At 36.1% G+C, this 17,844-nt stretch overlaps 1 protein-coding gene across 33 annotated transcripts in view; it reads left to right on the top strand.

Moving 5' to 3' along the window:
• Nucleotides 1-17,844, top strand: part of PICALM (phosphatidylinositol binding clathrin assembly protein) — a 110,966-nt gene that overhangs the window by 50,310 nt on the left and 42,812 nt on the right. For all 33 annotated transcript variants that reach the window (XM_003832972.6, XM_055093823.2, XM_003832971.6 and 30 more), the window contains exons 5-9: nucleotides 4,126-4,219; nucleotides 6,699-6,810; nucleotides 7,954-8,060; nucleotides 11,483-11,524; nucleotides 15,616-15,701. In XM_003832972.6, the coding sequence (XP_003833020.1) occupies nucleotides 4,126-4,219; nucleotides 6,699-6,810; nucleotides 7,954-8,060; nucleotides 11,483-11,524; nucleotides 15,616-15,701 (441 nt within the window). The remainder of the gene's footprint in view (nucleotides 1-4,125; nucleotides 4,220-6,698; nucleotides 6,811-7,953; nucleotides 8,061-11,482; nucleotides 11,525-15,615; nucleotides 15,702-17,844) is intronic.

Raw genomic sequence — 17,844 nt, 5'->3', positions numbered from 1 at the left:
TTCAATGTCTGTACACATAGATCCATCTCATTCTTTTTTTCTTTTTTTTTTTTTAAGTCAGAGTCTGGCTCCATCACCCAGGCTGGGGTGCGGTGATGTGCTCTTGGCTCACTGCAACCTCCACCTCCCGGGTTCAAGCGATTCTTCTGTCTCAGCCTCCCAAGTAGTTGGGACTACAGGTGCCCGCCACAATGCCCAGCTAATTTTTGTATTTTTAGTAGAGATGGGGTTTTGCCATATTGGCCAGGCTGGTCTTGAACTCCTGACCTCAAGTGAGCTACCTGTCTCGGCCTCCCAAAGTGCTGAGATTACAGGCATGAGCCACCTCATCTGGCCTCAGTCCATCTCATTCTTATGAATGGCTGTAGAATTATGTTGCAGGTGTACATCTGATTTATTCCCTTTTTTTAATCTTATAAAAGCAATGGATTGACCATCCTTTTATGTATGGTTGCATTGAGTTTTTCTATAGAATAAATTATTAAAATTGATGAGTCATTGAGATATATATACATTTAACATTTTAATACAAAACATCAAATTATCCTTTATAAAAGTTATACTAAATTATTGGCTTAAATAGTTATTTGTATTCTTCCATCATCATGAAAAATGCATTCATATGTGTTCATTTTATATTAGTTGATTGAATAAATGGTGATATCGAGCACACTCCCCCTTCCTTTTGAATGCCATACTTGTTTTATTAATTGTCTTTTGATGTCCGTTGACAGCTTCTCTATTGGGTTTTTCACTCTTTTCCATTGTGTTGAATAGTGGTAAGAACTCACAAGCTTTTTTAGTCAGATGAATCTAGGTTTGAATTCTAGCTTCACACCAATTAGATGAGAGACTTCAGTGAGATACTTTAGCTGGTTTACTGACTTTTAAAAAATAATATTACTTTGAAATAATTTCACTTCCAGAAATGTAGCAAGAATATTAGAGAACTTCTGTATACTTTACTCAGAACCACCAGTTTTTAGCATTTTGCCACATCTGCATTTCTCTTTCTGTGTATATTCACACAGGCGCACACACACATTTTTTTCTGAACCATTTGAGAGTGGGTTACATACCTGATGCCTTTTATAGTTTATATCTTTTAATACTTTGGTGAATATTTTCTAAAAACAAGGATATTTTATTACGTATCTATCAGCTTGCTAAACTTCTTTCACATGGTGGCACACAAACTGTTAACTATTTATACAAGAGACTGCTTGAGGCTAAAGGGTTAAAAAGGATCAACATCTTGGCACACTTATAACCCTTTCTACCATACTAGTATGCTGTGGCAAAACTGGGAAGGCCTTACTTAAGCTCTGAGTTATTTCATCTGTAAAATTACGATGTTAATTAGTACTTTCCTGTCAGGATTGTTGTGAGAATTAAATGGGATATTGTATGTAGTGCTTAACACATAACAAACACTCAACAAATGAACTTTTTGTATATTAGGAAAATAAATTGTTATAGGTTATGAGTATTTTTCCCTGTTTTTTAACATTGTTAAAAGCTTTACAATCTTAGGTGATCAAAATCATTATCTTCATTTTTATGTTTTTTATCTTTCAAGCAAGCTCAGTGAGCTAAAATGATTATTATGTTTTCATCAGATATATTTATGGATTAGGTGTTTTATATTTTAATCTTGGATTCATTTGGAATCTACCATGGTAGGAAAAACATGAGGTAGAAGCTAACTTTTTTTTTTTTTTTTTTTTTTGAGACAGAGTCTCGGTCTGTCACCCAGGCTGGAGTGCAGTGGCGTGATCTCTGCTCCCTGCAACCTCCGCCTTCCAGATTCAAGCGATTCTCCCACCTCAGCCTCCCGAGTATCTGGGACTATAGGCGCATGCCACCGTGCCCGGCTACTTTTTGTATTTTTTAGTAGAGATGGGATTTCACCATATTGGCCAGGCTGGTCTCGAAATCCTGACCTCGTGATCCACTCGCCCCTCGGCCTCCCAAAGTGATGGGATTACAAGCGTGAGCCAATGCGCCCAGCCTTAGCCAATACTTTTTAAATAGAAATATAGTTTGGGTGGCAAGAAGACCAGACAATTGCTTTTTGTTATTTTCTGTTCCAGAATGAAATATTTTGGGAGTTAAGAGCTGAGAGCTTATGTGTTTCATGTAAGGAGACAAGGAAAGAGGAGAAGAGGATTCGAAGATACTTAGGAGAGGATTTTATTAGAGACGGCTAAGAGGATTGCTGGCAATGTTGAGTATTCATTTGAGGTTGATGATCATGAGTTTGTAGTTTTGCCAGTTGGCCCAGTTGTGCTGTTTTCTTTACCAGCACTCAGCTATGTGTGTACAGGCATGGATTAGTTAGGTGTTTGCTCAGCCAGGATTGTGAATTTGCCAGATGACTGAAATGGAGGGAAGAAAAGAGGTGCAAGAAAGTTAAAGGTATTTGTAAAGGAGTGATTATATTAATGATCTGTGGAATTCTAAGCTAGATGAAGAAAGTAAAAATGAGAAAGGATCAATGTGGGTAGTGGTGGAGTTGAAACATTGAAGTTTCTGATGAGGTCAAATAGTTTTTACCGCAGGGATATGTGACCAAAGCAGCTGAAAGGTTAAAAGGTAATTGTCACAGAATAAGGTGTCTGAATTTTACCTTTTTTTGTTGTTGTTCAGGGGTGGGGCTAGGATGCTGTGGTTTCTGAGGGCAGTAAGGTTAGAATCAGGGATTTTGACATCAAGGTGTTGGATTGGTTGTCCATGTAGATGTTGAAGCTAATGACAAGAAAGACTGAGCCAATGTTCAAATCTTCTGTGATGGAGAAGTAACCAGAGGTAAAAAAATGACATCAGTAAGAAGAGTTGCAAAAGAAGGAATGGTGTCCTCAGCCCAAGCTCCAGCAGCTGCTTCCAGCCAATGCTGTTTAGCACTTGAGAGGAAACAGGCATCCATAAGTTAACACATTAGGGAGAATTAGGCCGAAGCTGATCAATAGGTGACTACTTAAGGCAGTCTAGTATTTGTTTATTAAACTTTGTTGTGTCCTACAAAGCACAATTGTTGCTTTTTATAGCTTAATTGTTTTTTGGCATCTGAGGTCATAGTTCATGGTTTATCATAGGGTAGAACAGCCATTTATAAGTATAGATCATTTGTAAATTAGGGGAACCTGACATATTTTTTGGAAATGCCTTGTTACTCAGCCAAACAGTTATGCTATAATTTCGCAGTCTAATACACCTGGGTTTACATAATGACCCTACCACTGATTAGTTCTGTGATCTTAGACAAGTCATATACCCTCACTGAACCTAAAATTTCATCATCTGTAAAATGGAACAAGAATATCGGTAGAATTTTTATGAGGATTTGAAAATGATAGGGCAATCTCTGAATAATACTTAGTGTGATATATAATAAGCTCTTAATATTAGTTGTGTATGTTAGCCCCAGTACCTTTCATGTACTGGTTTTTAAATCTGTTTTGGTGCTGCCAATAATTTCTCTATCTTTAGAAATATCTGTTTGGAAATATTTAACAGACTATTTTATTAAAGACTGTCCACTGAAAGTATCTCTTGTGTAATAGCCAGATTAGAATGATTTGGTAAAATTGTTCTTTATTTTGTAATAAAGTAGTTTTAGTTATAATTTCTGAATTAAAAGCCATTGCTGTTGGGTCATGAATAAAATACTTTAAATAAAACAGAGCTCTAAGACTTTGTTAACTCTTGGCCTACAGAGTGTTTAACTGTTTTTTGACTTGAGGCAAATGACTATTTTATTTGTAATTTAAAAAAATGGTAAAACTGCTCTTTACACACCAATGATTGTGAGGATCAGATCATTTCATCTTGTGAAAAGTGTGCTATAGACCTTGCTGTATAATGTAAACTTTTGCTTTTATGGCTCATGCTTTATGTTCTTTTTTAGTTCTAAATGAGTACCTTGATATTTGACATATTGTGTTGCCTGTTTTTGTTTTTTCTGTATGATCGCTGCTTTAGTTTTCATGTTCCATAATGACTTAAAAATATGTGACATTTCATAGCAACTTGGTTCTCTATTTTAGTAGAGAACCAGGGGGGGAGTTTGAAATGTAGATTTAATTGCAGATTCATTTGTTTATTTCTCTGTTTTTTTCATAACAGGGCTGATGGAGTTATGAGAACAATGAACACAGAAAAACTCCTAAAAACTGTACCAATTATTCAGAATCAAATGGATGCACTTCTTGATTTTAATGTGAGTTATGCTTTTGTAATTTAAGATTTTTAAAAATTAGGTCATTATAATTCATGAGAATTTTTAACCTCAAGTTTTCACAGACTCTAGTTTTTCACATCCTGATACCCTATATGGCTAAGGATTTTTTATAAAATAGTCTCAAGTCAAATTACTTTCTGATTTTTATGACTGTTTTGGATTTATTTCTTTAGTGCTTCTCTAGCTCTAGAATTTTAAGATACACAAGCTACAGTGGTGAAAGGATTGATCTGTAAATATATTTTCTTTTGATAATGGCTTTTAGATCTTAAAAATGTACAGGGATATTTTTCAAATGAATAGCCAACTTAATATTTTACTTTTGTCTATTTAATGGGACTCAAAGTGTGGCAATTATTCAGAAGAAGAAGTTTAAATAACACTTATAATAGCCTGTTATGTAGCTATTGCCCAAGCGCATTGTGTTCCCTGGAATTTTTGTTTTAATGACCATGACTTGAACCAAGCTGCCAGCTTTGTCATTCATTTATAATGTGTTAGAAGTTAGCGTTTTCAACTCTGTTCTGTTTTTTTGTCATCTATCTTAACAATGTTTTGTTTATTATTTATTTGTCATTTTGTTTTAGAGACTGTGAGTGCAAGTTAGTGAATGGAACTGTGACAGTTTCATGCTGAAATAGATTTTTCCTTTAAATTGTTTAATTGCTAGTTTTTAAGCTTCTTCAGGGCAGGAACTAGGTCACTTTTGTTCTCTGTTGTACCCCCATTGCCTATTAATGTGGCACATAGTAAGTGTTCAGTAAACATTCAATAAATCTTACAGGTATTTCATAGACTAAAACAGAGATTATCCAACTACAGCTTACTGCCTGTTTTTGTATGTTTTTTAAGTGGTTGAAAATAATTAAATGGTATTTTGTAACAGGTGGAAGTTATATGAAATTCCAACTTCAGTGTCCTCAATAGTATTATTGGAACACAGCCAAGCTCACTGATACATATTATCTATGGCTGTTTCATGTTACAACAGCAGAGTTCAAAAGTTATGACAGAGACTGTGTGGCCCACAGTCTAAAATATTTACCATCTGACCCTTTACAAAAAAAAGTTTGCTGACCCCTGCTCTAGAAGGCATGGGGTACTGATGCAGTTATTCAACATTATTTTGGTTTGTATAGAAGCTCAGGGTCCAACCATGCATATTTTTCTTAATATATTGTATTTGTTTAAAATTTCTTATTCTTTTCAATGTCTGTATTGTACTTTGTTATATAATAACAATTTATCTGATCCTCCTGTTGATAGATGTTTATTCTGTTTTTTTATCCTAAACAGTGCTACACTCAATTCTCTCTCCTCTCTCTGTCTCTTGTCTGTGTCTCCCTCTGTGTGTGTATGTGTTTCTATTTGTAAACCTATTTCAATAGGTTTAACACCCAGAAAAAGAATGTGGTGGTTCAAATAATATAAGCATTTAAATTTTTAATAAATATTGCTTATATTCCAAAAGGGTGAGCCACTAACTTCTCAACAGGTGTCTGTTTTTGCTTTTTCATCTTTTTTTTTTGTTTTTTTGAGACAGCATTTTTCTCTGTCACCCTGGCTGGAGTTCTGTGGCATGATCATAGCTCATTTCAGCCTCCAACTCCTGGGCTCAAGCAATCCTCCCACCTCAGCCTCCTGAGTAGCTGGGACTACAGGGGTACACCACCATGCTCAGCTGCCTTTTCTTGGTTTTAGTTTTTTATAGAGACGAGGTCTTGCTATGTTGCCCAGGCTGGTCTCATTTTAAACTGCCAGGCTCAAGCAATCCTCCTGCCTCAGCCTCACAAAGTGCCGGGACCACAGGCATGAGCTACCGTGTTCTTTTTTTTTTTCATTCTTATGGGCACTGAGTAATATAGTCTGATGTTCAGGAAAGGATATTTTAGTAATTTGATTTGATTATTGTATTTTAATTTACCTGATAAGTGAAGTTGTATTTCTTTTCACGTTATTATCCATATGTATTTTTTATTTTATAAATTGTTTTCATTTACTTTATTTATTATTAGGATTCTCGCTATATAATGGACATCAGGTCTACTAGATAGTCTGCAAATACCTTTTTTACCAGTTTTTTGTTTGCCATTCAATTTTGTGCTTAGTTTTTCTATATATAACGAGTTAATTTTCATGTGCTAAAAAAGAACTTAGAATTAATTTGGTTTATCTTTTTGATTTATTCCTTGAGATAAAACTAAAAATATTTCCAGTATTCTTTTAGTCAGATGAATACAATTATCTGGTTACAGCAAATTTAATAATAATAAATAATGTTCATTTATATGGTAGTTACTGCACCGTGATCTTTATGTATGTATTAGAGAAAATAAATGTATTTTTCACTAATATGCCTAATGCATGAATTTACTGTATCTTAATTTGAAGGAAATCTTTTTGTCAATGTCATTTAAAACCTAAGATTAGCTAATTTTATTTTCCAATTTTTCCCTAGGTTAATAGCAATGAACTTACAAATGGGGTAATAAATGCTGCCTTCATGCTCCTGTTCAAAGATGCCATTAGACTGTTTGCAGCATACAATGAAGGAATTATTAATTTGTTGGGTAAATACTGCTGTAGCCTAATAACATTTCTTATCTTGTGTCATATGGATAAACAATATTGACTGAGTTGTTACTTAAAGCTGGCTAAAAATTTATTATGATATATTCATTCATTGTAACAATTAATTTGGAGAAAAGAGTTTTATACCTAATTACTTCTGCAAGTGATTACATATTTTTATACCCAGGATGTTCAGCAAGATGAACTTTATTTTTTAGATGTATCTATGTTTTTTCCACCCATTTTATTAATTTTTAGAAATATAAAAGTGCCTTTAAAATTTAGCTGGGTTAAGATAGTAAGTTTTAGGCTGAGGCAGGATAATTGCTTGAACCCAGGAGGCGGAGGTTGCAGTGAGCCTAGATCGTGCCATTGTACTCCAGCCTGGGCAACAAGAGCGAAACTCAGTTTCAAAAAAAAAAAAACAAAAAGGATAGTAAGTTTTATGTTACAGGTATTTTACCACAATAAAAAAAAGATGGGAAAAAAACAAATTTTTTCTCCCAGAAGAATATTATTTTCTCATAATCAACTCCATAATGAACTTTTTAAAAATTTAAATCTGTTTTTTATAGTCTGAAGTAATGTGGACTTACTCAGGGATGCTTTAATCTATAGGGATAGGGAAATTTGGCTTATTTTTTCACAAGTGAAAAATAAAGGTTTTTCTATAAAGCTTTGGAAGGCATTGTCTTCCATACTATAATTAGTATAAATTAACCTCTTTACTTCTATGTATACATTAAACTTAAATGAACTGAGTGACATTTGGGCATGGTAAAGTTGTTATCTTAGATAATATACTATTAGTAAGATTGGAAATAGATGTTAGTGCTGTTTTAAATGGGGTCAAGTGTGGTACGTGTTTACACACAAATATATACTTAGGTAATTGTGAGGAAAAGTACTATGGCACAAACTAGGAATATGAGTAGGGTCAAGTAATGTTTCTTTTTTTAGTATAATAGCACCTCTATTCTAATTTGCTTTAAATACCTAAGCTAACTTAACACTGATATTTTTCTAGTAGGGTATGTATGCTCCTTTAGAGACCTATTTGGAACTATTACCTACTTTTTTTTTCCTTTTTTGGGTGTTATATTTTGATGTGAACAAAAGAATTTTTACATTTATTTTGTCAGAAAAATATTTTGATATGAAAAAGAACCAATGCAAAGAAGGTCTTGACATCTATAAGAAGTTCCTAACTAGGATGACAAGAATCTCAGAGTTCCTCAAAGTTGCAGAGGTAAACTGTCTTTAAGTGACTGTCTCCTAACTTGCCTTTTTGTCTGTAAGTATGGATTTTGAAGTCATCACTCACTATCCAAATAAAATAAATGTCCTCAATTTAGTATTCAATCATTATTATGCTGTATTGAATTCTGTGGCAAGATATGAATATGATAAAGTAGTGAATAAAATACATGCTGTAAATTTAATTCAATAGCGAGTATTGAAAAGTTACCTGTTTTTACATTGTTTACTTCTCTATAAAATTAAGTAGGTGACATACAGTAGTGCCAGAGATTTTTATGGTTGGAATGAATCATATATTTGAGAATGTTTATTGTTAAATGTGGTAGAGAATATCCAGTATCAGTGCAGGTTTCTTTCCAGTGAGACAGCTGGAGCCACATAGTTCAAAATGTTTTCGTTGGCTGGGCACCGTGGCTCAGACCTGTAATCCCAGCATTTTGGGAAGCTGAGGTGGGTGGATCACCTGAGGTCAGGAGTTCAAGACTGGCCAACATGGCAAAATCCCGTCTATACTAAAGATACAAAAATTAGCCAGTCATGGAGGCGGGCACTTGTAATCCCAGCTACTTAGGAGGCTGAGGCAGGAGAATCACTTGAGCCCAGGAGGCGGAGGTTGCAGTGAGCTGAGATCGCACCACTGCACTCCAGGCTGGGTGACAGAGCAAGACTCTATCTCAAAAAAAAAAAAAAAGCTTTTGTTCCCCGACAGAAATGGATTTTGTGTATTTATTATCATTGATTGTGAAAACTATGAATGTAGGTAATAGGATATCTAATTTTGCAGCTCTGCTTAAAAATAATTTTCTGAAATTGTCACGGAAGGCAGGTGTGGTAATACTTGCAGGCATTATCTTGCTACCACAGAGGCGTTCTTAAGGGTTTTTTTTTGTTTGTTCTCCCATTCTCCAGCCTCTACCCATCTCCACCAAAGATTTCTTCCTAGTATAATTTGCTCAATTATGTCAAAGCAGTTACTTTGGAATTAGCAACATAGTGATTCTAGGCTTTGTTACTGTGGTGATATATTATTCTATATTAGATGCAATAGGACAGAACAGGATGATCAACAATAGCTTTGTTATTAATCTGCTGTTTTATGAAGCCTACTGAAATTAATTTTGAATTTAAAAATGTTTCAAGGAGAAAGATCCTTTCCGTTTTTTAAGGGTCAGTCACGTACTAAAACAGAAGAAGGTGGTGTTTATGCTGTGATTCTAGTAAATTCTTCAAGTAAGTTTTAATTTGTTGACCTTCCCTCTTGGCCTTTTATGTTCTTTGCATTTGGTAGTTGTAGTTACAAAGTTAAGTTTTTTTTGTTGTTTGTTTTTGAGATGAAGTCTTGCTCTTGTCCCCTAGGCTGGAGTGCATTGGCGCAATCTTGGCTCACTGCAACCTCCGCCTCTTGGGTTCAAGCGATTCTGCTGTCTCAGCCTCCCGAGTAGCTGGGATTGCAGGTGCCTGCCACCACACCCGGCTAATTTTTGTATTTTTAGTAGAGACGGGGTTTCACCATGTTGGCCAGGCTGGTCTTGAACTCCTGACCTCAGGTGATCCACCCGCCTGGGCCTCCCAAAGTGCTGGGATTACAGGCGTGAGCCATGGCGTCCCGCCCAAACTTAAGTTGTAAGCCCCCTTCTGTACTCCAGATCTGCTGTTAACTTATTCTTAGGTGCAATAGACTGTCTGCTATATATGACTTTTTTTTTGTTTTTTTTTTTTTGAGACAGAGACTTGCTGTGTCACCCAGGCTGGAGTGCCATGGCATGGTCTCGTCTCGCTGCAACCTCTGCCTCCCAGGTTCAAGCGATTCTCCTGCCTCAGCTTCCTGGGTAGCTGGGATTACAGGTGCCCGCCACCACGCCCAGCTAATTTTAGAGATGAGGTTTCACCATGTTGGCCCGGCTAGTCTGGAACTCCTGACCTCAAGTAATCAACCCACCTTGGCCTCCCAAAGTGCTCGGATTATAGGCATAAGCCACCACACCCAGCCTGCTCCATATGATTTAAGAAAAATATGAAGAGTCCCTTACCTTACGCTTTTTTTCTTTTTCTTTTTCCTTTTTCTGGAGAACGGGGTCTCACTATATTGCCCAGGCAGGTCTCGAACTCCTGGGCTCAAGCTATCCTCCCGCCTCTTAGCCTCCCTGAGAGCTGGGATTACAGGCGTGAGCCACCGCGCCCGGCCAGAGTCCCTTACCTTAAAATATTCTGTTTTGAGACTGTCTTTGGGCTTGCAGTTTAATTAGAATGCCTTAGTTCCTGGAAGAAGGCAAGAGTAACCTCTTGAAACATGTTTGAGGAGGACAAATATATCAGGCAGTGATTAGTAACATCTGAGTAATAATGAATTTATCAGATTTTTTTTTTTTTCTCCTGAGATGGAGTCTCACTCTGTTTCCCAGGCTGGAGTGCGGTGGAGCAATCTCTGCTCACTGCACCCTCTACCTCCCAGGTTCAAATGATACTCCTGCTTCAGCCTCCTGAGTAGCTGGGATTACAGGTGCCTGCCACCATGCCCAGCTAATTTTTATATTTTTAGTAGAGCTGGGGTTTCACTGTGTTAGCCAGGATGGTCTCGATCTCCTGACCTCGTGATCCGCCCACCTCAGCCTCCCAAAGTGCTGGGATTACAGACATGAGCCACCATATCTGGCCTTTATCAGATTTTCTGCTGACATCATTCTGAGACCAGCCCCTGAGAGGTCACAAAAGGAAGGGAGACTGATTAGAAAATGAAACACAGCCACGGGACAGAAAATAGTTTTCTAATTGGGGTGCTAGAATACACAGGAACCGTTTCTATCTTTTTTTGCTGGAAATTGCCTAGGGCCTGAGCATCATGAAGGTATATTGGAATTGGTTTGAGAAGACAGTTATATCCTGATTAGATATCACTTGACATTTGTGTAAACCTGGCCTACCTGACAGAGCATGAGTTTTTAAAGTGTTATCTGTGGTGATTTCCAGGGAAAGCATGTTTTATGGAGAAAGACAAAGTCGATGTCTTCAGGTTTGTTTCTTAATTTTTTTTTTTTTTTTGCATCAAAGAGCTTGTTCATGGTCAGGCTTTCTCATTCTTACCATAGTGTTTTTATCATTACACATAGAAGAGAGGGGAGTTTTCAGATTGTGACAAGGTAGCTTACATACAGGTGTTCAGAAGACAGGGATGGTAACTTAGATATTTGTTGACTTTCCAACTCTAGTTTCCCTACTGTTAACAACTTTTAGGGCCACCAAATAATATCTAAGCCATTGGAAATGTTGAGTATTTTTGGAGATTAAATATTTTCCTGATTCTTAAGAAGTCTGTTTAAAATATTACTAGTACTAGCCGTGATGTCATTTTTCCAAATTTTATTTATAAAATATTTTTATTATAATTTATTAAATACAATGCTTTTCTTACAGCAAGTTGGAATTGACAGAGGTGATATACCAGACCTTTCACAGGTAAGTTTATTGTTAAAATACCAATCCACTATCTGTTGTGTACAAGTTGTGAAGAGTATTAAGATAAGTAACATATAGCCGCCATTGTCAAAGGGATCAATGCAGTTTTTGACCAGTTTTAACATTTTGATGTATTCCTGAAGATTGTTCTAACACTATGACCACGTAAAATGATCTGCTTACCACTTATATTTGTTGCCTACCCACTGTCATACCATTTATTTAATCTCTTCAATCACTCTTTCTTTCCCATCATCATTGTTTAAAAAAGGGAAAAAAAAACTTTTTGGAACCTGAATTTAGAAAATGATATTTAGAAAAACAATTTTCACTATAATGCTGGTAGAGAATTATACAGTATTTATTTTTCCTGTTTTAAACTTCCACTTTGACTGTTTGACTCAGGTGGGAGTATTAATTTAGGGATAAAGCACAAAACATAAGATTAAGAGAGTAGGGTTTGGGATATGTCGAAATTTCAGTCCCGGCTGTGCCATTAGCTGGCCCTGTGACTTTGGGGAAGTTACTTTCTATTCTTCAGTTTCATCATCTGTAAAATGAAGATACAACAGTACCTACCTCAGACAGTAAGTAGTTCAGAGGATTAAATAAGTTAATGCCAAAAAAAAAAAAAAATTAGAGCATTAAACACACTCAACTAATGTTGGCTATTTTAATATTGTCTTTATCATCATCATCATCAAAAAATTTTCTAGGAAAAAACTTCATACCTGCTGGTTGTTCTGGCTGATTCTCTGTTTTCTTTACAGAGTATTAAGAATGAAAGTACCTGGCATAAGCTATCCTTGTAACATTTCCATCAACTCTCTCAGTTGTTGACATCTGTTTTACCTTGTTTTGAATTGTTCCAGGACATTTTTTTTTGTTGTTTCTTTTTGACATAGAGTTTTGCTCTTGTCGCCTAGGTTAGAGTGCAGTGGCATGATCTCAGCTCACCGCAGCCTCCACTTCCTGGGTTCAAGCGATTCTCCCACCTCAGCCTCCCAAGTAGCTGGGATTATAGGTGTAAGCCACCACACCCAGCTAATTTTCGTATTTTTAGTAGAGACGGGGTTTTCCATATTAGCCAGGCTGGTCTCAAACTCCTGACCTCAGGTGATCTGCCCGCCTAGGCAGTGTTGGGATTACAGGCGTGAACCACCACACCCAGCTTCCAGTACATCTTTTAAACGCCTTGTTAACAGTTATTATTGAGTTTCTCTGTACTCACTTGTTCTGATTCTTCCTTCTAATGTCAAGGCTAAGAGTATGCAATAAATCTAGTCATGGGTTATATGTAAGTAAAGAATCCTGTATATCTCCACTTGAAATAAATTGGCTTTATTAGGAGCAAGCACATTATTCTGGGTTGAACATGAGACAAGTCATTGCTTGAATAACGTATATTATAAAATGATTTGGCAACTTTAGATTCACCTGTTACCCACCCCATTTGTTATGCTTCCCTTATGTTTTATTTAAAAATCATTGTCCTCAGGCTAGATGTAGAAGTTACAGGCTGTCATCATGTATCTGTGTATGTTAATATTCACCCTATTGTAATTAGAGTAGGGTTCTTTAACCTCCGTTCCTCTTTTCCTCTGTATTGATGATCTCTGAGCAAAGGTAACTTGCCAGGCATTCTTTGGATGATTCAGAAAATTTTCAAAAGTGAACAAAACAAAGCTATTTACACTTTAGGGACGATGGTGGTAGTGCAGAAGAGTGAAAATTTGAGATTATTTACTCTTTTTTTTTTTTTTGGTAATTTCTTTTAAGGTGTAAAGCATCACATTTTCTTCACTCTTTGGGTTTTGTTGGGGGAGGGAGAGAAAAGATAGGCTTTTGCTTTGTCACCCAGGCTGGGGCGCATTGACAAAATCATGGGTCACTGCATCCTCACCCTCCCAGGCTCAAGTAATCCTCCCACCTCAGCCTCCTTTGTAGCTGGGACCACAGGCATATGCCACCACACCCAACTAATTTTTTTATTTTTTTGTGGAGACAGGGTCTCCCTGTATTCCTCAGGCTGGTCTCAAACAACTGGGCTCAAGCAGTCATCTCACCTCTGTCTACTTCCGAAAGTTTTGGGATTACAGGTGTGAGTCACTGTGCCCAGCCTCCTCACTCTTTGTCATGTGGATTTGACTTTTGAAGAATAGCCAGATATATTTAGAAGGGATTTTAGAAATGGTTTGTCTTACTAATCATAACTTGGTAGTTTAATATTTTTATTTGTAAGCCACAGCTTAAACCCTTCAGAAAAAAGATAAACTACAGTTTCTATGACCACAGTTTCAGTCCAGGATTTGGTACGATAGTAGTTAATTATGTAGTCTTTAAAGTCAGAGATACCTTCCCTATCTTGGCTTCTGTTGTGTATCAGATATGTGATCTTGGACAGATTACTTAATCTTCACTGTCTCAGGTTGTTTATCTGTAATATGGATATACCAGTAGTGTCTACTTCATAGATTCAGTGACTACTACAAGGTAGCTAGCGCAGTACCTGTTGTGTGAGAAGAGCTTTTTAAATGTTAACCACTATCATCAACATCCTCCTTATCATCTCTGAAAGCTCTTAAGACAGTGCTTTGCTTGCTGATTAGCAAACATTTTTGCTGGGGCTGTTTGAAAGTGTATGTATACTCTCAGTTCAACAAAGAAGTTCATCTTCCAATGTAGTATTTGGTTTTAAATGGTTTTCTACTGTGTCTCCCTTGGGCTAAGGTCCTGGTATATAGAGGAAATAGTGGATGAAAGAAGTTGTTAAAGTCATCAATGATAGAGAAATTAGCAGGTATTGCCCCTTTAACTATTTTTAGATCCTGTATCCAGAAACTATCTCAAATTCTATAGAATATTTAGGGTAAGTAAATGCTACTGGTGCATTTGCTTCACTTAGAGCGGACAGTTCTTAGTCTGCACACTGAAAAGGTTTCCTTTTGAGAGCTTTCTTCATATTAAGTTGAAATTTGACCTATAGCCTGAGTTTAAAATTAGTCTTCCATTAAAAAAAACAACGTAAGTATTCATTTCAATGCAGTTTGATAAATAAACATTTGTGTAACCAACACATCATTCAAGATAGGAAAATTCTATTTCCCCAATCCTTATGCCCCCTTCCAGTCACTTCTTACCCACCTCCACAGTCACTGTTTTGATTTCTAATAGCATAATTTTGTTGGTTCTTAAACTTAATATAAGCGTAATCATACAAGTATTTACTTTTGCATTCTGGCTTTTTTTGCTCATCGTATTGTTTGAGATCTATGTTGTTGAATATACCATTAATTAATTCTTCTTTATTGCTGAATAATATTTACCACAATTTTGTCTATCCATTTTCCAAATGATGGAGTTTTGGATTATTTGCAGTTTTTGACTATTGTAAATAAAGCCACATTAAACATTAAGTCTTTTCTTACAGAGATAAGTTTTTATCTCTTTGGGGTAAATAGGAATGGAATTGGGTCATTAAGGTAGGTGTGTATTTAACTTTGTAAAGAACAACCTAATCCATTTTCAAGGTGATAAACTCCCACTAGTGATATATGAGAGTTCCAGTTGTTCCATATGCTCACCAACATTTGATACTGCAGATGTATTTAACTTTAGTCATTGTAGTAAGTGAAAAGGTGTATCTCATTGTGATTTTCATTTTCATTTCCCTGATGACAGTGTTCAGTGTCATTTATCAGTAATTATTCCAGAGTCATGTTTGAACACATTCAGTTGCTCATCAGGTGCTTATTAAGTACCTTCTGCATGCTCAGTAGTATGTCGAGCTTTTAGGAGTATGGTTTTACTTTAAAATTTAAGTACTTGCAAGATTTTTAAAAAATGTTTCATGTTTACATAGTTTTCAGTTCTTAACGTTTTTGATAATGTTTCTTAATACCTCCAACTAGGTCACGTTTGTATAACAAAAGTAAGATTGTCATTCTTATTAAGTAGCTAAAACTCCACTGTTAATTAGTACATGAAGAACATACCTGTTTATTTTTGTTGCTCTCTGATTAGATGATACTTGATTTAATTTGACCAGTGGCCTAATTATCATGAAATTCTTAATATTTGTACAATTGCAGGCCCCTAGCAGTCTTCTTGATGCTTTGGAACAACATTTAGCTTCCTTGGAAGGAAAGAAAATCAAAGATTCTACAGCTGCAAGCAGGTATATCATTCTTTGTAGGCCAAAAAGCCAGAGTGATTTTTCTGAGGCAGTAGATGAAACCAGCTCAAGTTCCAAGCTGTTTAATTTCTCTATATCTTGATTTCATTTTCTATAAAATGGGTTTAATCATAATATCAGCCTCATAGAATTAGTATCAGGATTAAATGGATTAATACATGCGAATTCTTGAAATTGTTTCTGACCTTCAATAAATGTCAGCATCTGTTAAGATAATGACAGTGACTGCATAGTTTAGAATTGTGTTTATGATGTCAAAATTTCTCCTAAAGATGCTAATGCATTGTTTTATGTGGTGCTTTATAGTTATAAGATACATTTTTTTTTTCTTCCCCCGAGGCAGAGTCTCACTCTATTGCCCAGGCTGGAGTGCAGTGGCACAATCTCAACTCACTTGCAACTTCCACCTCCTGGGTTCAAGCGATTCTCCCACCTCAGCCTCCCAAGGGTGGGACTACAGATGCATGCCACCACGCCCGGCTAATTTTTGTATTTTTAGTAGAGACAGGGTTTCACCATGTTGAGCAGGCTGGTCTCGAACCCCTGAACTCAAGTGATCTGCACACCTCAGCCTCCCAAAGTGCTGGGATTACAGGCATGAACCACCGTGCCAGGCCTATAATTGCAAGATACTTTCGTATTAATTTGCTCAATCCTCACAATAGCCCTGTGAAGTATGTAGTAGCAATGCTGGGACTCAAACCTAGAATATCTGACATCAAATTGCATCATCTCTGCCTAATGCCAGTTCATGGGGTTGATTATTGATATTTTATATTTTAATCACTTTATTATGTTTTAAGCTAATTCCTCAGACTAAGACCAGTTAACCTAGCAAATTGAAAGTAACACAAATCATTTCATATCAATCTGGTAACATGACTTTTATATTGGGTTAAGAAATTGCTTCAGTTATTCTCATGTTTTCTTATGAACCTTTTTTTAAAACAGCATGAAGAAAGAATTTGTATAGTGAGAACCTTCCTTCAGTTCTTTTTAGACTTTCTGGTTGTTTCAGAACTTTTGGTCTTTCTTTTAGTAATAAAATTTAAATAATTTCCAAAGGGAAATGCCGTTATTGGATTTTAGTACTCATTTTTAATCCTAGATTTGTACTTTGAATTTTCTAGTAAGATTTTCGAAGTAGCAGTCGAAACAATAAGTCTCATTTATTTGAGAGAATAACGAAAAAAAGAGCCATGTAGTTGAGGTGCACTAATTTACCTGAAATGTTTATCATAAAATTTATTGGTTTTCTTGCATTTCTGTCACAACTATGTTATTCTTCCTTTGTCTTCTGAATTGTACCTTTTTATTGGCTTATTTATAATACTAATTTTACATAAAATTTAAAAGGTAGTTTTTACCACTTTACGTGCTTAAGAGTAGAAACTAATGATGTTTGGTGTGTGGTAAAAGGAAAATTAATAAAGCTCAAGGTAGTTCTTCAGATTAGAATTCTTTACCACTTGTTTTACTTAGCCTAGAGGTAACATTTGGAAAGTTAATGTTGAGGTTTATAGTGTGGATACGTTTTTGATAAAAGGGAAAGGAGGTGCCTTGCCAGTGAAAAATGATACATTGTACATGTATATTAAAAAGGAAATTCTAGTTTGGCAAAAGGGCAGCACATAGAAAGATGCCAGATGGCCTGGTGACTAGATTGAAACCAGTCTTCTTTTGAAGGAACCTGAAGTCCTCTGGGGATGTTGTTATAGGTGAAACATACCTAGACTTACGTTACGTATTACTGGTATGCATGTTTTGGTGTTCCTGTGGCACTGCCGAAACATAGGCTGTAAATTAGCAGAGGGTTTTCCCTGTGATAAACTCAACACTTTTTCCCATCAGGGATTTTGTGGGAGTATGTGGGCTATTTCCCAATTGCACTGGTTTCTTCTCTTGGGGCTTGGAAGAGGCAATGTGTCCCACTCTGTTGTGAACCCTTTCCAAAGTCAAACACTTACTCTAAAAGCAGTGAGTGTATATTAAGTCAAGATTTTTCTAATTGCTTTAATCCTGTAGATCACTAGGTAGAATATTTCATCTGAAGTACTGGATTTGAATCCAGAAGTTAAGTTTATAATTATAGTGCCTATCCATGGCAAGGTTGCCAGACCATTTC

Source organism: Pan paniscus, chromosome 9, assembly GCF_029289425.2.
Source record: "Pan paniscus chromosome 9, NHGRI_mPanPan1-v2.0_pri, whole genome shotgun sequence".
Classification (NCBI taxonomy): Eukaryota; Metazoa; Chordata; class Mammalia; order Primates; family Hominidae; genus Pan; species Pan paniscus.
Note: the sequence above shows the minus strand (reverse complement) of the source record. Positions and strands in the feature narration are given on the sequence as shown.